Raw genomic sequence first — 24,666 nt, forward strand, 5'->3', positions numbered from 1 at the left:
TAATCGAGGGAAGAGCTACGTTTCATTGCTGAAATGGAGCAGCAGCAGTGAATGGAAGTAAAATGATCGATTGGCGCGATCAGCAGTGTTGATAGGGTGTTTCAGAAATTTTCTACCAGCAACACCAGCATACTGAGCACATACAAACACACATATATATATACACATATGTGAAAGCATGTATTGTTATGCCTGGGCAAGTGTAAATTGTGACTATGGTTTGGAGACAAGCAGCCATTGCGTACACAAGCGTCCCTAGTACGCGTGTGTGTGGCGTGTCTTTGCAATCGTATTAAAATTAATGTAAATCTATGAAATTCTTCAATATATATTTTTTATTACTTGTTGCTTGTTCTTGTTCCTACACGCACTTACACATCGACAGTTATAAAATGAATTTACTCGTTTCAATTGAAGCTCTCCAATTGTGGGCCGAACGGTTGGCATTGCTGTTATTCGCAATCCAGTGGTTGTCGCGATCGGAAGCCCTCAATTCGGAATTAATCCTCGTAAGGAAAAAAAATATTAAAAAATTTAACAAATCAAATATATAGAGTGTGTTTCGTTTAAAGGATGTGAATGTATGCTGTAGTGTACAAATAAGAGTGCAGAATATGAGAAAGTGATATATTTACATCTAAAAAAATATATGTATATTCATGTGACACATATCCTTGAGTAGTGAAAGCGAGCTTATATAAAAATATGATTACATAATAGTTATATGTGATATATTGAGTTAACCAATTACAAATAAAAAATCGTTACAGCTCGAGAAATCGTATTTTCTTTGAAAGAATAGTGGAGTGAATACATAACCTTAAAGAATTTGGCAACTGTGCGCGTACCTACGCCAAGGATAATTATGTTGCCCATTCGTTGGGCTTTCGTCGGCATTGCGCTGTTGATTGCAGCTACAAATGGAGCAACAATAGTAAGTCTCAATTCGAAATTTCTCAGCTAACCAGTAACTAATCTAAGTAACCAAATCTGCGAAAACTGAAACGCTACGCCAATTAAGACGAGTTCGAAGGATAACAAATCAAGAACGCATAGCGCATATGTAAATAAGCGAAGTACAATTTAAAAAATGCTTACTCATTTTGTGCTTTTGGTGATATTCTAAAGGGTTTTCCAATAAGAGGTGTTATTTTAATATTCAAAGAAAAATGCTAGAGGAAGGTCTCTTTATAATGAAATAAAAATCCGATCATTTATATTAAAAAATAGCATTTTTCTTGCGGCTAATAGTGGAAAATAACATCAGGCAAATGACCACCACCACTACGCTAACAGGAACTTTTTTTTCATGAAATTTTCCATTCCATTCCGAAGTGCAAAGTGGCTGCTCTATGTCCTCGATAGCCTCACGAATTCCATCTTTGAGGTCTTGAATCGACCCTGGGCTGTAGACCATCTCTTTTACGTGGCCCCAAAGAAAAAAGTCACAAGGTGTTAAATCACAAGATCTCGGTGGGCAATTGTGATCACCTCTTTGAGAGGTAACATGGCCCGGAAACTTTTCCCGTAAAAGATCAATGGTTTCGTTGCTTGTGTGGCACGTAGCGCCGCCTATTTGACGTTGTCTAGATCAATACCATCCAATTCCGGCCATGAAAAATCGTTAATCATCTCTCCTGTTTAACACCAAACACCTCTTATCGGAAAACCCTTTATATAAAATTGCTTCTTCATATCTGTCCATTGGGTTCAATGAACAAAAGTTAAAAAAAAATTTACTTGCGTATTTACATCGAAAGCTAAATTGTATTTTTTTTCGAGCATCAAAAAGATTTATTGGTGACGTCAATTCAATGTTCAGAGCATCGACAATTTTGGAATATCGTTATACCCAGAAAACGCTTTCCTTTCAACGGCAAGTGCTTTTTACCGAGAAGATAAAAAATGGGAGTAGTTGGCAAGTAACACGTGTTGTGGTCATAAAATCGGTCCCAAGTGTCTATCAATGTGATCGCGCAGTCAACTTGTGGGGAACAGGGGCAGAAAATAGTCATTATTTCATGCTCGATATATATGCATATATATAATATAATTGGCTCTGACACCCCTTTTGGGTGTTTGGGTGTTCCGCTTATTTGTAAGTGCATTTCCACAAATGTTGATGTTTTGAACTGAATCAGAACGCCAAATGGTTTTCCACGAGGAGCTTTCTCATGGCAGAAATACATTCTGAATTTTGACATTGCTTGCCGAGTGATGACCGCTTTTAGAAAAAACTCTTTATATTATTTTGGTGTTTCATGCATGGAGATTTGAACCTACCTACCCTTCCGAACGGTAGTCACACACCAACTCATTCGACTACGGCTGCCGATATACGAGTAGTTACATGATTATAAAGGCAGGGGGCGAGCATTTTATTGGTCGATTTTGATCGATATGCGATGCTATTATGCTGCTACATAATACAAAATCTAAAAATCTTATACCTTCCCACAATTCGCGTTTGCTTCTTATGAGTCTCCAAATTCTTGAAACGAGCAGAAATACTCTTTCGCTTTCTTTCGTTTTTAATATAATCAATGGTACTACCCAGAGGCATACCTGGAGGACGTAGCGCCCATGGCAGTGAAAAAATGAAAAAACTCACATCAGTACAATAATAATATATTTCTTCAACTAACTTGTTACTGCTCTCGAAGCTTTGTACAAATTACAGTTGTACTTTTCTTGCTGTTGTTGACGCAAATTCATTGATAATATCACCGAAATATCCATATTTTTAATTCTTCTTCGGCGTCTTTCAGTTGCAACGTCCCATTTTCGACATAAAATTATCTCTTCTTCGAGTGAACTATCAACGATGACCTCTCTTTCATTTTCGAAAAATTTTTAAGAGCCTTCAAATCTTCAGCAGCATCGTGAAAATTCATCGTGGGATCTTGCAGCCTCTTTTGAACGCGGTCAATGCGGATTAGTACTTTATTCCAAAATCCCAGCAAAATCAAGATATCATACTTCAACGTTCGGTTGTTTACTTGCTAGGCACACTTCTTGTTCCACTTGTTTGATTCTTGTCTTCGGTTTTTCTCGCTGGCGAGTATACAGATTACAGAGTCGACTATCCTGACTTCTTGTATCTTTATTCAAAACTGAAGTTCAAAATCGCGATTGAATATACAAAGTTCAGGTGTCACTTTGTGCCCTCCCTAGAGTGGCGCCCATGGCACGTGCCCTGCTTGCCATACCCTAGTTACGCCACTGGTACTGCCCGTCATCGAATTTCTTGTACCACCGAGAACTCTACTTATACGTAATTTCAATACCTTCTATCCCAATAAAGTCACGACTAATTATGCAAGGAATGCTCCCCAATTGCGCGCACTCTGCGGATTCCACGAGATCTCAAATTCTGTCTGGCTTGTTTTCTGACTATTTAAAGATTCTTTTCTCACTATCTGTTATATTCAGCATTTTGATACATTAGATACAGTAATTTTTTGTCTGTTAATTTATTATAGATACTTTTTTCATAATTTACTTTGACTGTAAATTCTAGCTTTAAGTTAAGTAGGTAAGTTCATTGATTTCATTGAATAAATAAATATATATAAGCAAATAAATAAATAAAACCATAAACTTTGTTAGTTAATTAAAACGTGTTGGCAAAAGTTAACCTAAGTTTAAAAAATTTTAAAATTACTTAGCTTTTTTGATGCTTATTTTAGTACCGACGTGATGCCAATGTTTTTTTTTTTGCCAATACTTTTCCATTTTTATTTAAAATCAAATGCTCCAGTGGAACATACTTTTCATTCCGATATATTGGATGAGGACATCTATGGTAGTAGTAGTAGGTGAGTAGTAAGTACTCAACTTCAACGAGTATAATAGAATGTTTTTGACGAAAATCTAAACTGAGAATAATTATAAAATAAATCGCTGGGTTGCTGAAAGAAAATCATAAATCAAGGAATAAAAAAATCGGAAAAATCGCTTCAAAGTTTTTAACTTACTATGGCTCCCTAAATAAGAGTAAAGACATATTTTCATATATTCAGAAACTCATAATAAATATCGGCACAATATTGCACAGCACAAAGGAAGAGCTGGTGGTCGTTTCTGCACACCTATCTAAATAATTTAGTTTTTGTTTTTTGGTTGTCACGTTCTCTTCATTACCCTGTGAAACACATCATGCTGTAACTAACGCAGATGTCTCAAGACTGCAAAATAATAGGTTAGGTTAGGTTGTCCTGGCTGGCTGAAAGCCTAAGGTCCTTAGTGATACCAGATGGAGTTTGACCCTTACGTTTCCTTGTAGTAGGCTTCTTGTAATAAGCCTGCGTCTTTTGCGAATCCAAGTAGGCTCTGAAGCTCTAACCCCGAGGGATATTCTAACCTCTCATATTGTTGAGTTCCTAAACATTTCACTCGGGTTCTAGCTAATGCAGGACAAGACCATAGAAGGTTTCCAAGAGTTTCCCTCTCCTCTAGTTCATTGCAAAGTTCTGCAGCCATCATTGCTTGCAATTCACATCTTGTATGCGTGTGCCACTAACAAATTGTGGCCTGTCAGTATACCTACGATAGTTCTGCAAAATAATAATTCAAGTTCCAAAGAGATACAAAATAGTACCAAAGAGACAAACAGAAGACGCACCTAGATGCTGTTTTACCATAAAATATGCATGAATTTAGATTCTTTTTCAGGCTACCCTATTCGTATGTCCGTCTCTTAACAATTATAATCGAAAAATTATGTCATTTAAATGTCCACTATGAGCACGTCTACAAGCAAAAACCGCCACACAATTGAACAGTGGATTCATGAATGCCTAATTGGCATTGGCATAATGTTGGAGGTTGTTCTGCAACACTTTGCGTTACAGCAGTAATATTCTTAACAGAACGTCCTTTTCTATCCTGGCCAGCCCTTTTTCTTTCCTCCACAGAACTGGTTTTTTTAAATTTTGTCATCAATCTTTCAATTGTCGACTCATTCCGAGGATTATTTCCACCCAAAAAGCACGAATTTTGCTATATGTTGTTTTTAAAGATCGACCATTTTTCATATTCATTTCAATTTGACCGCACTGTCCTATCGTGGAAAATTGCACTTTCGCCTATACGTGACAAATGCCAAAGACATTTTTTTTTTTTTTGTGGGTGAGGTAGGGTTCAAAATGCCTTCGCACTTTGCACTGACCACTAAAACGATCCATCATCTTCTTCTGGGGAGACACGCTTCCCGGAACTGCTTCGCAGAACAGCATCCAATTCTATTCACCCACGTTTGAGTCCACCATATTTGTAGCCAGATTTCGTGCTATAGGCTCGTCTTCTTGTGTCTCTCTCTGTGCGGCTTCGTTTTGTTGCACTGTGTCTAGGTCAATCTTGTTTTTCCGTAGTAAGGTCTCGATGTATTTCTTTACCGCGTTCCAGCCGTTCTCGCGTTCTAGTATTTTGCTGGTTATATTGTTCATTCGTTCCCGGACCATGAGGTCGGCGGGTATTTGCACGCTGGTCACGAGAACTGCTGCACCTGAGACAATGCGGTAGGTTGAGGCAACTCTGAGAGCCGCTGTTCGTTGCACAGCCTCCAGTGCTTTGCACTTGCAGTTTAGCACAATTCCCCATACTTCGCTGCCGTACAGGAGAATTGAGTTTGTGGCTTTTCTGTTGCCCTGTGTTGCCCTCCGATATTTGCCATTAATCTCCTTAGCATACCCGTGACCTTTTCGGCTTTGGTAGTAAGTATATACCTAAGTATTTCACTACTTTTTGAGTCACTAAGAACGTGTCGCCTATTTGCATGCTGGCCTCGAATGCCAAGGACATAAATAAAGGTACTGTCTGAGAATTAATCACTACTGACATCTGGGCGTCAATTTTGAAAGACTCTTTAGTTATAAAATTTCTATTTATGGTCCGATTCATATTTGAAACATAATAACGAACTAAAATACTTTCTCATTAAGATGGTGTTGGGATCGATATATTAAAAAAAATGCGCTTGTGGTGAGTTTTACTTATCCCAATCTAATCAATGGAATTATTGAATTACTTTGACAATTCTCAACCGATCGACATATCAACCCAAACTTTATTAGTAGTATGGACGAGCTTCTACTGCAATTTGTGGGTTTTATGAGAAGCTTTTATCTGGGGTTTATCATTGCCAACAGATTGCCGGCCAATCAATTGTAATTCACTTTTTCTATAATGCAAAGTTTCATGTAACCAATAGGAAACGTTGAATGGTAGCCACAAACGAACCCTGTAAAAAGAAATATTTTTGATGAAATTGGCTGCAATCGAAATATTTATAGAAATCGTATTTTTAATCTGTAGTTATCTTAAAGTTTTGATTTACCCCGAACTAATCATCATCATCATTAGCATTACAGTCTTGTGCAGACCATTGCTTCCACAACTACGGTTCTCCACTCCGATCGATTCTCTACTACTCCTTTCCAGTTTGTGATACCCATTTTCTGCAGGTCGGCTGTGACCTCATCTACCCAGCGTTTGTTTGGTCTCCCTCGACATCTCCGTCCAATTGGTTGTCTATGGAACGCTATATTGGCAGCTCTCCATTTGGGCATTCGGTACATGTGCCCCAGCCATCTGATTCGTTGACTTTTTATAAAGCGTATTGCGTTTCCATTACGTATCAATGTGTCTAGCTCATGATTGTATCTTATCCGATACGTTCCGTCATCTCGCCGGGAAGGACCATATATTGTTCGCAGTATCTTTCTTTCAAACCTTAGTATTTGGTCCATGTCTTTTGTTTTAAGTACCCATACCTCACTGCTGTATGTTAGTATGGGTCTTATAAGCGCTTTATACATTGCCATCTTTTGATCTCTTGATAGCAATCGGGACTTGAATAATTTTATGTGAGCAAAGAATGCTTTATTTGCCGCACTTACTCGGTCATTTATTGCCACGGAAGTGTCAGAATTACTGCTGATGAAAAAACCTAAGTATTTAAATTTGTCGACCTTCTGTATGCATTCACCATCTATTTCAATGTGTGCATCTTCACTCGGTTTCTTTGCGAAGTGCATATATTTCGTTTTATCTATGTTTACCCGTAGACCCACTTCTAAAGCTGTGTTTTTCAATCGCATATAAATTTTCTTAAGCTCATGTTCATTCTGTGCAATCACGACAATGTCATCGGCATAAGCTAACACTTGCGAGCTGCAATTAAAAATCGAATTGCCACATTTCAGTTTGCATACTACCTCATGTAGTAATAAATTAAAAATTGTCGCTGATAGTGAATCGCCTTGTTTTACACCTGATGAAATGCTGAATTCGTTGGTAACATCTCCATTTATCATAACCTTGGCATTAGTGTTTGATAGTGTCATCTGAATTAGTTTTATAATTTTTACCGGTATACCTTGTTTAAGCATTATGTCGTTCAGACAGTTTCTATTGATGCTGTCGAAAGCTTGCTTAAAATCAATGAACAGACAGTGCAGATTTAGTTCGAACTCTCTGTGTTTCTCAAGAATTTGCATTAGTGTGAAACATTGGTCTGTTGTGGATCTACCCTGGCGAAAACCGCACTGGTAGTCATCCAAAATTTTCTCAGCATATACGCTCAACCTTTTCTTGAGTATATTTGTAAAGACTTTATAACCAGTGTTGAGGAGAGATATGCATCGATAATTATTACAATTTGTTTTGTCGCCTTTTTTATGTAATGGTACTATAAGGCTATTGTTCCATTCTTCCGGTAGATGTTCGGTTTCCCAAATTTTGCGTATCAGTTCTGTTATCATGTTATTGAGTACTTCACCGCCGTATTTTAGAAGTTCTGCATTTATTTGGTCACTTCCGCTGCTTTTATTATTTTTTAACTTTTTCAGACTTTCTACCACTTCGTTACGACCCGGTGCTTCTATGAAGTTTTCTGCTGTAAAGTATGTCTCATCTATACAGTGTGGACCGTAGTCTGTTGCATGTTCTATATTCAGAAGATCACTAAAGTATTCTTGCCATCTATTCAAAATTTTTTCTCTTTCTGTTATTATTTCACCTTCCCTGTTTTTGCACAATTTTGTTCGTGGCTGATATGTCTTTGTTTAGCTTCTAAATGCGCTGTACATATTTCTTACATTTCCTTGACTGAAATCATTCTCGATACGCTGAACTTTGCTGTTGATGTCCTGTTTTTTCCTTTGTTTTATAATTTTCTTTGCGGCTTGCCTTTTTTCGTTATATTCAAGTAGGTTTTGTCTTGTTCGTTTGTTTAAATATTTTCTTCGCGCTTCGTTTTTTGTTTCAATAGCTGCTTTACACTCTGCATCGAACCACTCATTTGTGGTGCATCTTTTTGTGCCTATTTTCTCTTTAGCTGCTCCAATAACCGCATTTTTTACTTTAGCCCAGATTGTTTCTGCTGAGTCTTCCTTTGTTACGATTAGATTACTCTTTATGATTTCTTGGTATGCACGACGCTCTTTCTCATCCGCTGAAATTCGCTCAGTACTCCATTTTACTTTCTTGAACCTGCGATCGTTGCCTATATTTGAAATTTTTTGCCTTATCCTGGCAATCACCATGTAGTGGTCAGAGTCACAGTTTGCGCCTCTAAACGATCTGACGTCAATGACCGAGGTTGCGTGTCTTTTATCCATCAATACATGATCTATCTGGTTCGATCCTCTCCTTCCGGGCATTTCCCAGATTTGCTTATGGATTTTCTTGTGTGGAAAAGAAACGCTGCTTATCCACAGCCCGCTGCTTAGACAAAAATTTATTAGTCGTGCACCATTATCGTTCGATTCGTCGTGTAGAGAGTGCTTTCCCCCAACGTCTTTGCTAATATTGGTGTTTCCCACCTTTGCATTTAAATCTCCGAGGAGCATTTTTATGTCATATTTACATGATTTTGACATCACATATTCCAGTTCTGCATAGAAGGAGTCTTTTGCAAAATCGTCTGAGACATCGGTAGGCGCATACGCGGCTACAACTATTATATTCTGAAATCTTCCTTTGAGTCTCATGAGGCAGAGTCTTTCACTAATTGGCTCGAAAGCCATTATACTTTCTCTACGTTTTTTGTCAATGTAAAAGCCCACACCTAGCTGTCCTCGTTTGTTTGGACCACTGAAGAAAATTGAATAGGCTTTCTTTCTTATCTCACCATGATCCGCAAAGCGTATCTCTTGTAGAGCTGCTAAGTCAATATTATATTTCATACACTCATCCGCTATTTCGGACATCTTGCCGGCTTGTAGCATTGTTCGTATATTCCAAGTAGCAAAACGTAAATCATAGTCCTTAATTCGTTGCTTGGGTCGGTATCTTTTGATTGTATCAGTTATCCGAGGCTGTTGTTGTGGATTCGCGACAATAAATACTGGTATAAGGTTGTCAGCCTTAGGACCAGTCCCCTCTAGGAGAGCCAGATCACCCACTTCTTTTGTTCCCTTTCCTTCCACTGGGGTTTCCCACTTTGTGAAGTACCCAGTCTCTGGTTAGGGTTAACAGTTTCACCGCTCGAAGGATTCAAGTTGGGAGATTGACAGTAAGAGGTGATATATATCATATCTCAAGATCAGTATTCCAGTTGCACATTACTGCCCTTTGCGAAACTTCCCCGAACTAATAATCACATTAAATTAGTTATTAAAATGAAATTTTTTTTAAATCAAGGATAAATTTTAAAATTGATTTTCTGTAATCTTTAAGTAGGACTTAAATATATTTAATTATCACGGGTTTCTTCTTTTACTTGATATCCATAGGAAACCATATTTTCGAATTTTTCGCTGAAAAAATTTGAGGAACACTAAAAATCGGTTTTCTTGAAAATTTTTGCAACAAAATTTACTTTAACGTTTATAAATTTTTCTACTACAACTTTGTTACTAAAGAATTTATAAAATTTGCTGAAATACATTTTTCTTTAATTATGTAAAATTTGCTATAATAATATATTAACACAAATAAAAACAACTAAGTTCTGCCAATGGATTTTGGAAGACAAAGAAAAATTTAGGCTTGTCGGCGATTTGAAAGTTTACGTATGAATTTTAGGGGAGTCAAAGCTCCCACTTTTCTTCACATTCTTATAATAAATCAGCATAGGAAACCATGTGATCGGACAACGCACTGGCAGAAGAGAGCAAAAAACAAAAACATGCGTGTACCCACGACTTAAAAATACACATATATGTAAAAAATACATTACATATATGTTTAAGGGGCTCAAAGTGTTCACCTTTTTGCACATTTTTATGTTAGATCGGCATAGGAAACTATGTGACTATTTTAGATATATGGTGTGCTCAGTTGTTCATTGGAAAATGTAACGGTAAATATTTTTGTAGAACAGTTTAACCCTTGAGCTACTCAATGGATGGGCTTCTTAGTTGTTGTTATATTTTTTGCGGGAAGGGCCAAAAGTACTCATTACAAAGGGTCATGGTGGGTTAAAATGTACCACAAAAGTATTAAAACATTTTACTATAAGACTTAAAATAGAGAAAAGCTCGAATTCAGCTAAAACGCTAGAAAAAAGTTAAATCGGCGGCAGGCACGCTAATTTGGGTTGTCTGTTAATTTGCGGAATATAACAAACTTTCAAACAGGCGATGAGAGTTATTGAAAAATTAGTGTTAGAAAAGTGTGCGTAGTTTAACACCGATCGAAATAATAATATTTCGGTAATATTATATTTTATTAACGAAACCAACGCAAGACTGAGTCATGTCGAGTCCCTATACTCTCGAGTGGAGTGAATAAGGAAAAATATATATCGCACCCTAAATACAAAAGGGTCACAACTCAAAATGTACTTCTGCTCAAATATGAACGAGACGTTATCAATAAAACGGTCCGCGGATGACATATGGCAAAAATAATTTTTTTCTTTTTTGGTAGGACTGTTATAAGCTTACATAGCAAATTTCAGCGTGATATGTCACATAGTTTGTTTTCTGTGCTACTGTAAACAAGTCAAGCTCGTGTGTGGAAAATTTTGAGTTGTGACCCTTTTGTATTTAGGGTGCGATATATTTATGTGGCATCTAAATTAGTTGGGAGCTTCACGTGTTCTATACTTTGGGCGAGTTTTAATAAGTTATTATCGAGACGTACGCATCAGTTTATCACATTTACCAATTTTGCTTGGTTTATAACAATAATATCAGGTTTTTTTTGTTTTTGGAAATTACCGTTGTATGGCAGTTAGGTATGTTTATAGGCCGATTTCGTGCAGCTTCAACACCAAACTACTTTGTATATTAATGCTCGTGCAAATGATTTAATTTTTGCTAGAGACAGGCATGGCTAAATCGACTCTCTCATCGTTCTGTGCATTTTCGTATATGTATAGTATGCCCGTATCTCAATTCCTTTAAGCTGTTCCATTCAACCCGTATGGGGTTAGGGGTAGTCAGAATAAAAAAAAAATTGGATTTTTTTTTGCATTTTCTTAAAGTATTATATCTTAAATAGATATATTGTGTGAAAACTTGAAGTGAATCCGACAAATACTTTTCGAGTTATTCAACAATTAACAAAGGGTGCTCCGGCGCTCTAGAATCGATAGCAAAAAATGCGTTTTTCGCAAAACTATGTTTTTTGGGCTGGTGGTCACTGTAACATAAAAACCGCCTAGTAGATTGCAATAAAATTTATACTGCTTTTGAAAAACATAAAAACTCGTGCCTAATCAAAGGATTTTTTTTTGAAAAATTTCGACTTTCCTTAAACAATTAATTGTCGGTTTTTTCTCGAATATCTGAAAAATATTTCCTAAGGCCGCCATATTATTAATTCTGAAAAAAAAAACGAAAGCTTCGATCAGGCACAAAATTATCTATTAATAAAACTATTTTCTCTTGTCCGATTGATTTTAGACGAATCTCCAAGAACTTCTGATGATCCCTGCAAGGGACTTCTGGAGAAACGGGTTACACACAAATTAACAGGCGAGAACTTTTACAATTATTATTATTTTTTAAATAAAGCAATTGACTATTAAAAAAATATGATTGAAAATCGTCATTTTTTCGGGGCTCTGACTACCCCTAGGTAGGTAGGTGGCAAGAGTACCCCAGGTACACTTCAAGTAGCACTTACGTCCCGTTTTGATACCATAATGTGGACTGACTACCCCTAACCCCATAAAATATTCGGGCAGTACATAAATAAAGCGAAATCGTGATCAAGAAGATGTTTTGTATTCCGTATCACGTATTTAACCCAAATACACAAAATGCCTTCAAACTTTATAATGAAAGCTAGACAATGACTGTCTGTGCCGTGTTCCTATCAATTAAAGGATCAATATATAGATTTCGTAAAAAAGGTCAGATGAGAGATATCGCACAGCGACGCACGCTCATTCAGCAACGTTTTAATCCAGCCTGAAGGTGCTGGCCCAATGCATGCTGGGTTTGCTTGGCTTTGAAAACTTATCTGGTCAAATAGATGCTTTGATGCTGTCATAACGATTAGATAATTCGTGAAAGCAAAGTGGAATCAAAGAATTTAGCCATATTCAATAATACTTAATACGTATTTGAATCATGATGTAAAATAGAAGCAGTGAAAACATATTGAGATTTTTTCTTTTAAAACAGGGTCCGGCACTCGAAGTGTAATCAATTAAAAAGGCCATACATTTAGTTTGGAAAATTACTTTTATTCAATTCAAAGTGAAAAATGTGTGAAAATAATACAAAATTAAAAATCAATTTATTTTTGCTCGATATGACCACCTTTTGCCTCGATTGTGGCCTTGAGACGATCCAGAAACGAATCACAAGCTGCCCGAATGTTACTTGCAGGTATTTTGGCCCACTCGTGGACAATGGTTTTTTTTCGGACCCTGCTCTCCAAAATGGCCCAAAGAGGATAACCCATTGGATTCGTGTCTGGTGAATTTGAGAGCCATTGTGTGGACGTTATGAATACTTTCCCGATAATATTATATTTCGCATTTACCTTGACGCCAGGCTAGATGAAAATGATTGGAGAGCGCCCAACTGCGGTTACAGCGGCCCGACCATTACCTGTGGCGGGTGCTGGCTCCTGGTGGCCAATCGATGACTCAGAGTCTCGTATGAACGGTTGGTCAAATAAAACCTATCGTTTTGGGAGTTTAGGAATTGCTCAATTTGAAAAAAACACAATGTTCGGAAATTGACCGCTTTCGGCAAGCGAAGCAACTCCTTCGCTCTCTCAAGTCTGACTTGTTGCTGCTTTGGTGTGACATCATGCGCCTTTGGATTTTTTTGTGAGGCTTGACTTTGAGATCATTTTTCAGTATGCGAAGGATGCTATGGTCAGATATTTTCAGTTCACCATTTGATTGGCACTTCATCATTGCGAAACAGGCGCTCACAAAATAGAAAGAAACCACAATTAGAGGTTGCTCCTTGAAAATAATTTTCACATGTTTTGAAAATATGAGATGGTTCAAATCTAAGTTTAATAAGGTGAAATATACTTACATTTTAAAAAATTTGTTAATAATATTTTTTATTTATTTGAGACTGTCCCATTCGCTATAAAGCTTATTACGATTTTTTTATTTATTATTATTATTATTATTATTTGATTTGATTATTATTGTTTTTTATACGATTATACATTATGGCCTTCCCTTGGAAAAAAAGGAGTTCCTACAAAAATTGTGCACTCTATTATACTGCAGAGCTAACAGTTCTCCACAATGGCGCCACAGGCACTCCATTAAGAACAAGATCCGGCGTAAAACAGTGCTGCCTATTGTCGCCACTTATTTTCGCGGTCACACTTGACGAAGTGATGCAGTATGTGGAAAAAAGGAGCCAAGGCATCACTTGGACGCTATCCCGCCAACTACGAGTGTACGATATTTGCCTGCTTTCACACAAGCATTCCGACATGCAGGCTGAAATCGATTTTCTAGTCACCGCTGTACGAAACATTGGTCTGGAAATAAACAGAAATCGGTAGCAATGGGAATCAATAATACGAATTCCAACAATATTGTAATCAAGGGAGAAGCGGTGTAGTATGTTGAAAGTTTCTGTTATCTCGGTGGCATAATTTCAACTAATGGTGGAGGTGAAGAAAACACAGAAAACCGTCTGCGTAAGGCTAAGTCAGCTTTTGGATAGTTAAAGCTTATTTAGAAAAGAAGACAAATCTCGCAGAAAACTTAAATAAGAGTATGCAACGCATGCGTAAAATCCACTCTATTATATGGCGGTAAAACGTAGCTGGTGCCGAGAGAAGCAGAAACTACAAAGTTTTTTGGCCGAACACTATCCGAAATACGGACTTGTGGCAGATCACCGAGCAAGTTCCAATTCAAAAGGTGATAAGAGGTCCTAAATGGCGATGGATCGGGCACACTCTTATAAAGGACTGAGAAAGTAAAACAGCATTGGAATGGAACCCACAAGGACACAGATGACCCGGTCGTCCAAGAAATACTTGGAGGCATTCTAACCTTCCTGAATTAGAAGCAGTTAACCAAAAGTGGGATGTCGTAAATAGAACAGCGGTGAATAGAATAAGATTTAAATGTTTTGTTGAAGCCCTATATTCCCAAGTGGAACAAAAAACAAAAAAAATATATACATACTATTATTTATTACATTACAGGGTCTGGCACTCGAAGTGTAACCGGCATCAGCTGTCTGTTAGTTGGCTAAATGACAGTCGAAAATATTTTTTACAAGCGCAGGGAAGCATTTTGCCGAGAGTAAACGTGAAAAAAGAAAATCAGTAATAGATTTCAAACGTAATACTGTGATTGCATTATATTTGGCTGGAAAATCACACCCAGAGATTGTTCGTGAGCTGCAACACCTTAAAGTAAATAAAACTTTTATTTACCGCACCACTACTCGTTATAATAATATTGGTAGCATTGCGAAGCCTCATGGAGGTGGTCATCGAAAGACTGCAACGTCACGTGAAATGGTTCAAAAAGTGAAGAAGTGACTTGACGAACTTCATAACGTCCACACAATGGCTCTCAAATTCACCAGACGCGAATCGGATGATTTATTCTCTTTGGTCCATTTTGGAGAGAAAGGTCCGAACTAAAAGATTCACCGGTCTCGAGAGGCTGAATAAATCCATTGCCCGCAAGTGGGCCAAATTACTTGCAAGTCACATTCGTGCAGCTTGCGATTCGCTTCTGGACCGTGTCAAGGCCACATCCAAGGCCATATCGAGCAAAAATAAATTGATTCTTAATTTCGTATTATTTTCACATATTTTTTAATTTGAATTGAGTAAAAGAAATTTTCCTAACTAAATTTATGTCCTTTTTAATTGGTTACACTTGTAGTGCCGGCCTCTGTATATTATATATTATTGATTTTGCAGGTGCCGGGCATATTTATTGTCTAATTACGTCAATTTGGACCAACCATTTCTAGTGCCTGAAGTCCCCAATTTTAAAGAAATGTAAATGCATTGTAATGACGTTCTCGACGAAATTTATTATTTTTCCTGCTAATTAGAACATGCCGAATTTATCTTACAGAGTTTCAGTGAGATTGAGTACCTTGGCGTAGTTTTTGAAGACAATTTTTTTTAATAAGAAACCACTAAAAGGTGAACAATAGAGGTATCGAATTTTAAATTGAAATAAAATAACGAATTTTAAATTAATTATGCAATCTTTATTATTTTTGGTCTAGAACCATTCATGACATTTATTTTTTAAAGAAAATTCTTTAAAATGTAAACACCATCCGTAAACACCAATTTTGAATGACTCGCTGGAGGTCTTCGGTCGGTTAGCTTCCGATGCCTTAATCGAAGCTGGTTTATCCACAAAGCATTTAGACTTTACATACCCCATAAATAAAATGTGCAAAGGTATAATATCACACGATCTTGGTGACCCATCCACTGGTCCAAGACGAGAGATAAATTACTCACCGAAACGACTACGCAGTAAGCCCATTGTTTCACGGGCTGTATGACAAGTAGCGCTATCCGCGTCTTGTGGGAACCAAATGTTGTGGATCTCACGGTCATCACCGGCATCAAAAATTATTTATCATGGCGCGATAGCATTCGCGATTCACTGTTACACTGGAGGAAATATGGGCCGATGATTCCTCCAGCCTATAGTCTGCACCAAGCGGTTGTTTTCAATGGAAGTAATGGCTGTTCTTTAATGGCTTCAGGTTGCTCTTCAGCCAAAATACGGCAATTTTGCTTATTGACGTAAATTTAAGCTGAAAATGGGTCTCATGACGCGATGAACACTTTTCACAGAGCGTCAATTTTCGTAATACATTCGTTCGATTTGCAAACGTTGTTGAGGCGTAAGTCTTTCCATAATGAAATGTAGCTCGTGATCTGCAAAAAAAAACCCTACTTCAAAAAGTACGTTCAATCTGACCACCCTTTATTAACTAAGTACTTCCAATGCTTATTATGTGCTGCGCTTTGCAAGGCGCAATGCCTTTAAATTTTCTGATTCACATAAGAATTTACATCATTTGCATATGTAACCAAATCTTGGAAATGCTGGTTTCATTTGGAGACCGTGCCACAAAACGCAACTGAGTACTTCGATTAAACTTTTTGGATCTCATACTGCCCTTTTCTTTCCGTCTTATGTTTATAAATCTTAATTTTCTAGAAAATCGTACAATGAAACCATGTTTGTCCATATTTGACGTTGAAATTGCAGCACAGTTAGTGTGTTGCAAACCACCGCATACATTTCGCAGTTAATTTCGGGATTACTTATACAGGGTCGTCCATACAGTGATATTTTTTTAATCGTATGTGTGTTATTTTGACAATGACAGTTCTTTTTCGAAATGATCGCTCTGTGCTTAAGCAACGCAAGCTTATTCGCTAAGCCAATCTTGTGTAATTCAAACAGTGCAAAGTGAAAAGAAGTCAAAATCATTTTTTCTGAAAAAAAAAACGCATTTTAAAAAGCAAACTGCCGCATCTGGTGATCAGAAAACGGCACACAGCCGTCGACAAGACAATACATCCTCAGAGAGTGGCAGTTTGGCGCGGTGGGTTGGATTTTGAAGCACTGGCGTTTTAGGCCCATTTTTCTTCGAAAATGCTGCTGAAAACGCTCAATTGTGGCATGATAAACGATTTTTTGGGGCCGGAGATAGAAGACAATCTTTGGTTAAGCAGATGGCGCGCCATGCCAGACAGCCTGTGATATAATCAATCTTTTGCGTTACAAGTTCGGTAATTATATCAGCCCTATCGGCGATGTCAATTGGCCACATCTGATCTGCGATTTGACGCTGTTCAACTTTTTTGTAAAGCATTGTGCAGAATCGAAATATGAAAGGTTTTTTAAAGACCATCTGCACTCGAAAAGTGTTAAGAAAACTAGAATACTTTCTTTAAATTTACAGCAAACTTTATATACATATATAGGTATATACATATAATTGGCGCGTACACCCTTTTTGGTTGTTTGGCCGAGCTCCTCGTCCTATTTGTGGTGTGCGTCTTAATGTTGTTCCACAAATGGAGGGACCTACAGTTTCAAGCCGACTCCGAACGGCAGATATTTTTTGTTTTTTTATGAGGAGCTTTTTCATGGCAGAAATACACTCGGTGGTTTGCCATTGCTTGCCGAGGGGCGAACGCTATTAGAAAAATGTTTTTCTTAATTTTGTTGTTGCACCGAAATTCAAACCGACGTTCTCTCTGTGAATTCCGAATGGCATACTTCATACTCAATTATTTTATTTCAGTGAATTTTGTAGAGTTATCATAAAAAACGGGAACACCATTTTTTCCGAATTTCATTACATATATTACAATATATAATGTAATACTTAATTATTTCCTATGCATTTACTACTACGTATAGTTATTAAAAGCCACTATTTTTGTAATTTTAGCCTTCGAATGATGGAAGTGTAGCAGAATCGAGTTATGATGTCAGTAATGATCAATTTGACTTGGATAGATCCAAGCGAAGCGGAAGAGGCTAGTAAGTTTGTATGGAGAGATGTGGTTTTCATAACTTTTACCTACTTTGTTTTTATATAATTTTAAGTTTGCGCGGTCAGACGCAATCTCAGTATCTGAATTTTGGTAAACCAGAGCAAGACGGCAAAGCTGAAGCAGAGGCTAATGAACACGGCTCCAGAACAACAGTTTGTACGTCACGACAAAAATTGTTTAATTAAATTCTATAAAATAATGCATGTTTACTCTCAGCTGGAAGCCATGGTATGGGACAAGCGCAAAGCCAATTTTCTATGGGGGACTGTAGTGAATGTGCAACAAGTCCCATTTACGGCAAGTGTTTAAATATCTTTTAAAGCTTTAGATGTTTTGACAAACATTATTTCATGTAGAATATCCCGCCGGCTCTCCGGATCCACTAACTTTAATTGGCGGCAGTGGTAGACCAGATGCTTTAATAAGTATTCCAGGTACTGGTGCAGGCGGTCAACAACCTGTTGGGCGATATGGTCCGGGTGGAATTAGTACGGCCGGTGGTCCTGGAGCCGCTGGAGCAGTGAGACCCGGTGGAGTAGTTGGACCGGGAGGTGTATTTCAGCCATCTGTTGGAGTTGGTGCAAGAGGTGTTTTAAGACCCGGTGCTGGAGTACAACCTGGATCAGGATATGGAGTTGGAGGTCAACCCACTGGACCTGGAGGAGAAAGAGTTCAACCAGGTGGCGCGTTAAGACCTGGCGCAGGTGTACAACCAGGAGCTGGTTATGGCCCCGGTTTTGGCGTACCCGGAGGAGCAGGTATTGGAAGTGGTGTTCAACCGGGTGCTGCATTAAGGCCTGGCGCTGAAACTGGTGTACCAACCGGGCCTGGGGGTAGATATGGAGTCGGAATAGGAGGACAGCCAATAGGACCAGATGTAAGCGGATCATATAGGCAACCCGGAGGAGGTGTTTCTGGCATACCATCTGGGCCCAGCAGTGGTATTTCACAGGGAGCTTTATACAGGCCAGATCAGTCGGGTGGAATATACGCTCCTGGCATCGGTAGTGCAGTTGGAGATCAACCAGGTGCAGGTCTACACCCAGGGGTAGGTTTGCGGCCGGGAGCGGGTTATCAACCTGGCGCAGGTGTACAACCAGGAGCAGGTTATCAACCCGGAGCAGCTTACCGACCCGGTGCAGGTCTACAACCAGGCGGAGGTTTACAGCCAGGAGCGGGTTATCAACCTGGCGCTGGTGTACAACCAGGTGCAGGTCTACAACCAGGTGCAGGTCGACAACCAGGCAGAGGTTTACAGCCGGGAGCGGGTTATCAACCTGGTGCAGGTCTACAACCAGGCGCAGGTCTACATCCTGTAGCGGGTATACAACCAGGTGAAGGCTTACAACCGGGAGCAGGCTATCAGCCAGGTGCAGGTCTACCACCAGGCGCAGGTCTACAGCCAGGCGGAGGTTTACAGCCAGGAGTGGGTTATCAACCTGGCGCTGGTGTACAACCAGGTGCAGGTCGACAACCAGGCGGAGGTTTACAGCCGGGAGCGGGTTATCAACCTGGTGCAGGTCTACAACCTGGCGCAGGCTATCAACCAGGTGCAGGTTTACAACCAGGCGCAGGTCTACAGCCTGGCGGAGGTTTACAGCCAGGAGTGGGTTATCAACCTGGCGCAGGTGTACAACCAGGTGCAGGTCTACAACCAGGAGCAGGTCTACAACCAAGCGCAGGTTTACAGCCAGGGGTAGGTTTGCGGCCGGGAGCGGGTTATCAGCCTGGCGCAGGTTTACAACCAGGCGCAGGTCTACAGCCAGGCGGAGGTCTACAGCCAGGAGCGGGTTATCAACCTGGCGCAGGTGTACAACCAGGTGCAGGTCTACAGCCTGGCGGAGGTCTACAGCCAGGAGCGGGTTATCAACCAGGAGCAGGTCTACAGCCAGGAGCGGATTATCAACAAGGTGCAGGTCTACAACCAGGTGCAGGTCGGCAACCAGGCGGAGGTTTACAGCCGGGAGCGGGTTATCAACCTGGTGCAGGTCTACAACCAGGCGCAGGCTATCAACCAGGTGCAGGTTTACAACCAGGTGCAGGTCTACAGCCTGGCGGAGGTTTACAGCCAGGAGCGGGTTATCAACCTAGCGCAGGTGTACAACCAGGCGCAGGCTATCAACCAGGTGCAGGTCTACAACCAGGCGCAGGTCTACAGCCAGGCGGAGGTTTACAGCCAGGAGCGGGTTATCAACCTGGTGCAGGTCTACAACCAGGCGCAGGCTATCAACCAGGTGCAGGCCTACAACCAAGCGCAGGCATACATCCGGGAGCAGGCTATCAACCAGGGGCAGGTCTACAGCCAGGAGCGGATTATCAACAAGGTGCAGGTCTACAACCAGGTGCAGGTCGACAACCAGGCGGAGGTTTACAGCCGGGAGCGGGTTATCAACCTGGTGCAGGTCTACAACCAGGCGCAGGCTATCAACCAGGAGCAGGTCTACAACCAGGCGCAGGTCTACAACCAGGCGCAGGTCTACAACCAGGGGTAGGTTTACAGCCAGGAGCGGGTTATCAACCTGGTGCAGATGTACAACCAGGAGCAAGTTATCAACCCGGAGCAGGTTACCGACCCGGTGCAGGTCTACAACCAAGTGAAGGCTTACAACCGGGAGCAGGCTATCAACCAGGGGCAGGTCTACAGCCAGGCACAAGTCTACAGCCAGGCGGAGGTTTACAGCCGGGAGCGGGTTATCAACCTGGTGCAGGTCTACAACCGGGAGCAGGCTATCAACCAGGTGCAGGTCTACAACCAGGCGGAGGTTTACAGCCGGGAGCGGGTTATCAACCTGGTGCAGGTCTACAACCGGGAGCAGGCTATCAACCAGGTGCAGGTCTACAACCAGGCGCAGGTCTACAGCCAGGCGGAGGTTTACAGCCGGGAGCGGGTTATCAACCTGGTGCAGGTCTACAACCGGGAGCAGGCTATCAACCAGGTGCAGGCCTACAACCAAGCGCAGGCATACATCCGGGAGCAGGCTATCAACCAGGGGCAGGTCTACAGCCAGGAGCGGATTATCAACAAGGTGCAGGTCTACAACCAGGCGCAGGTCTACAGCCAGGCGCAGGTTTACAGCCAGGTGCTGGTGATATTTACGGTACTGGTACTGGTACTGGTCCTGGAGTAGGTCCATCTGGAACTTATCCTTCACTTCCACAAACAGTATCGACATTTGGCCAAGGCGGTGGTGTAGGTACTGGAGCACCAACAGGTGAAGCTTATGAACCAATTGCGACAGGAGCCGCAGGTACTGGAATAGGTGGTATTGGTGGTACTGGTGTTATCCCAGGTGGTGTGTCGACAGTACCCGGAGGTGTAGTCTATCCTGGAGCAGCTTCCCTTGGAGTGGGAGCTTTGGGTGAGTATAAAGTGGAAGGTAAATTTTACACAAAGTGTATTTTATTGAAAATGTCTGTAATATAAAAATATCTTTCTTAAGGGCCAAGTAACTTGATAACGGCATCTGGTGTGGGAGGAGCAGATGATGCATTCTCCCAAGCGGAATCTTCCATTAGCGATGGCCAAGCAGCTGCTAGTTCACAAGGCAAAAAGAATGGAGGTACTGCAAAATCTCAAGTATCAGGAACGTATAGTTCAGCTGGAACATTCAGTGCCAGCGCTTCAACATCTGATAGCGACCGTTCAGCAAATGCTCAAGTGAGTGGAAGCAAAGAAGGAGCTATGAGTCAGTCTCAAGGACAAGGTGGTGCAGCCCAATCGCAAGCTCAAGTACAAGTCAATTCGAAAGATGGAGGTACCAAGGCTTCCTCACAGAGCGGGGGCATAATCCATCAAAGTCAGAGCGAGGTATTATATTGCGTTATAAAGAAGCGATGTTGTTACACCATCTATTTTGTCCTATGCACTTTTTTTAGGTACAAGCAAATGATAAAGGAGGTTTGGCAGATTCACAGTCTAGTGGACCGGGACAAACTTCGTCACAAGCTCAAATTGGTTTCCGACCCAATCAAGATGGCAGCTCAGCAGTACCGACTAGCGGAGGTGGTCAAGCTTCTGCGCAATCTGGCAGCCATTCAGGCCAAAGTCAGTCGCAGATTCAAGGCACATCTAAGTAAGAACCTCTTATATTATTACGTAAATCTAGCGACCCCAATTGAAAGAAATTGCAACACTAAAGTAAAACAAAAATAACATTTTTCCAGCTTCGGAGTCTCGTACCATGGAGCCGCACAATCAGCCTCTGGTACTAAGGAACAAGTTGCAAGCTACCGCGAACAGAATCGTGAATTATTTCATAGCATAAGCCAATTTGGAAATGCGGATGCGTAAGTCCCTCTATATCAACACTTTTCATTGCATAGGTTAAAAAACTATTTCTAGAGTGACTGACCGCGTAGACACCGTGTATGGTGGACCAAGTGGAACAGCACTATCAGCTGATGGCGGCGCCTTGCCTGATCTAGACCTGAAGTCTTCAAAGAGTGTTAAAGAAAGTAGGTTATACTCGCACATAATAATACCAATACTAAATGTTAATAAGATATTTTTCCAGTCGTCAACGCCAACAAAGTTACCGACGACGATTCCACATTAAACGAAGATGAAGAAGAGGAACCATACGATGAATACGACGAAGACGACGAGTACTACAATGAAAATTCCGCAAAGTCCGATAGCAAAACCGACTCCCAATCATCATACCGAACCTATACACAAAATTCACCCACACAAAGCCAACAAGCCGCTGTGCCCAGTTCATCAGATAAATATCTCTTGGTACAAAATCAAAATGGCCGTGTTCAAAAATATCCATTCCGATCAACCACTGAAGTGGTGCCTCGTGGCTTTCGAGGTACCGTTAATGTGGAGAAAAAATTCCACCCTAAGGCAGTAAAATCACAGCCTACTGATACTGGCCTTGATAGCGCCGAAGAGCAGGACTCAATCCAGCACCGCAAACCGGATAGTTATGTAACAGTCACCAAGTCGATTACAGGTAGTATGGACAACACGAAAAATCCACCGCAGGAAAATAAAAACTTCCAATCGACTTACTATACAAAGTCATCCACCTGTGGATATTTCACATTTTCCTGCAACATAGTATACGGTGCTAACGGCCGTAGTAAAATCTGTCGTCCGAAAGCGCCAACAAATGGAAAATGCTAGATTGCCAAAAACAAAAAAAAAAAACAATCGATATTTTCTATATCAGTAATAACTTAGTCGTAAAGATAAGCTGTAACTTAACTCGAAATGTATTTTTAAAGCCCTAACAAAATGTAACATTAAAACTTACTTAAGGAGATTCATTTTATGCCGAGCAGTAAAATCATAGAAATGGCTAAGGTCTATTTCCAAATAGGTTATTTTTCGAAACTTACTAATAAATGCACTGCCGTGGAGAAAACCGTTAAACAGATATGCTGAAGAGCTACTTATTGATAGCTTTGTAATAAATGTAATTATTGTTTTTTTTTTTAACACATCACTGCAGTTTTTATTGAAGTATCAATGTGGGGCCTAACACATAGATGACACTAACGCATAGATGACACTAGTTTTATTGTAATCACCTCTTTTTCATTTAGTACTACGGCCGCCGTGGCCGAATGGGTTGGTGCGTGACTACCATTCGGAATTCACCGAGAGAATGTCGGTTCGAATCTCGGTGAAACACTAAAAATTAAGAAAAACATTTTTCTAATAGCGGTCGCCTCTCGGCAGGCAATGGCAAACCTTCGAGTGTATTTCTGCCATGAAAAAGCGTCTCATAAAAAATCATCTCATCTGCCGTTCGGAGTCGGCTTGAAACTATTATATAGGTCCCTCCATTTGTGGAACAACATCAAGACGCACACCACAAATAGGAGGAGGAGCTCGGCCAACCACCCAAAAGAGGGCGTACGCCCCCATTTATATATAAATATATATACTAACCTTAATCAGACAGATGTTAAAATTTCATGATATTTTATTCATTGGTTCGTGAGTTACTGCGCTAAGAGTGACGCTAATTTTGTTATTTTCAAAACAATGGATCAAAAAGAATTTTTTGTTTTAATTTCACACTGCTTCTTGATGGGAAAAATACCGTTCAAGCGAAGCAATGGCTTGAAAAGTGTTATGGGGACTCCACTCCATCAGAAGCAATAATAAAACGATGGTTTGCTGACTTCAAACGTGATCGTAGAGACACCGATGATGCACAACGCAGTGGACATCCAAAGACATCAAAGGCGGTAACAGCACAAAATTAAAAAAAGAACTCCACAAAATCGTTTCCCGAATCCTATTTCATGAAATCCTTTTTTCCGACAACCGGTTTTCCGACAGATATTTTTCCCGAATCTAACTCCCCGACAACTTTTCTCCCAAATCCAATTTCCCGACAACCTTTTTCTCGGCAAATGTTTTTTTTTTCTTTGTTTAGACATTTTTATATCATATCACTCTTTATTGTTGTCATGTTAACAATATCTTCAATACCTTCAGTTTTGTTTATAAACTTGTAATTTGACATTTCGAATCAAAATATTTCTTCAAAATTTTTGTTTTAATTCTAAAATATGGGGTCGTTAGGTAAAAGTGTCGGTAACAAATTAATCATTGACGGTTACGTACCTATGTTTAAAATCGAGCGAAAGAAATGGAAAAACGTATAGGGACTGTAATCGATTGCGGAAAGGTGAATGCAGTGCAAGAGCTGTAATGGTCATGAATAGTGAGGATGTTATCATACTTAGAGGACT

The 24,666-nt window shown here is 40.1% G+C and overlaps 1 protein-coding gene across 3 annotated transcripts; it reads left to right on the plus strand.

Annotated features, from left to right (window-relative positions):
• Positions 1-465: 465 nt before the first annotated feature.
• On the plus strand, positions 466-23,370 carry LOC129241185 (fibroin heavy chain). 3 transcript variants are annotated; one of them, XM_054877392.1, is made up of 11 exons: positions 466-509; positions 771-934; positions 17,847-17,938; positions 18,005-18,108; positions 18,169-18,249; positions 18,309-21,329; positions 21,393-21,760; positions 21,829-22,025; positions 22,117-22,239; positions 22,295-22,407; positions 22,467-23,370. In XM_054877392.1, the coding sequence occupies exons 2-11, from the start codon at positions 866-868 to the stop codon at positions 23,081-23,083; spliced, it is 4,785 nt and encodes a 1,594-aa protein (XP_054733367.1). In that variant the 5' UTR covers positions 466-509; positions 771-865; the 3' UTR covers positions 23,084-23,370. The 3 variants fall into 3 exon arrangements, with proteins under 3 accessions (XP_054733367.1, XP_054733366.1, XP_054733368.1); XM_054877391.1 differs by lacking the exon at positions 466-509 and adding an exon at positions 520-651; XM_054877393.1 differs by lacking the exon at positions 466-509 and adding an exon at positions 521-651 and having other exon boundaries at positions 18,309-21,311.
• Positions 23,371-24,666: the final 1,296 nt, after the last annotated feature.

This window comes from Anastrepha obliqua, chromosome 3, assembly GCF_027943255.1.
Source record: "Anastrepha obliqua isolate idAnaObli1 chromosome 3, idAnaObli1_1.0, whole genome shotgun sequence".
In the NCBI taxonomy this organism is placed as follows: Eukaryota; Metazoa; Arthropoda; class Insecta; order Diptera; family Tephritidae; genus Anastrepha; species Anastrepha obliqua.

Bases quoted from the DNA above. Each gene is read 5' to 3' on its own strand.
- LOC129241185 (XM_054877392.1), top strand. From the start codon at position 866: ATGTTGCCCATTCGTTGGGCTTTCGTCGGCATTGCGCTGTTGATTGCA. The intron at 18,109-18,168 runs GTACGTCACGAC...GTTTACTCTCAG, and splicing joins CGGCTCCAGAACAACAGTTT to CTGGAAGCCATGGTATGGGA. The intron at 21,761-21,828 runs GTATTATATTGC...CACTTTTTTTAG, and splicing joins TCCATCAAAGTCAGAGCGAG to GTACAAGCAAATGATAAAGG.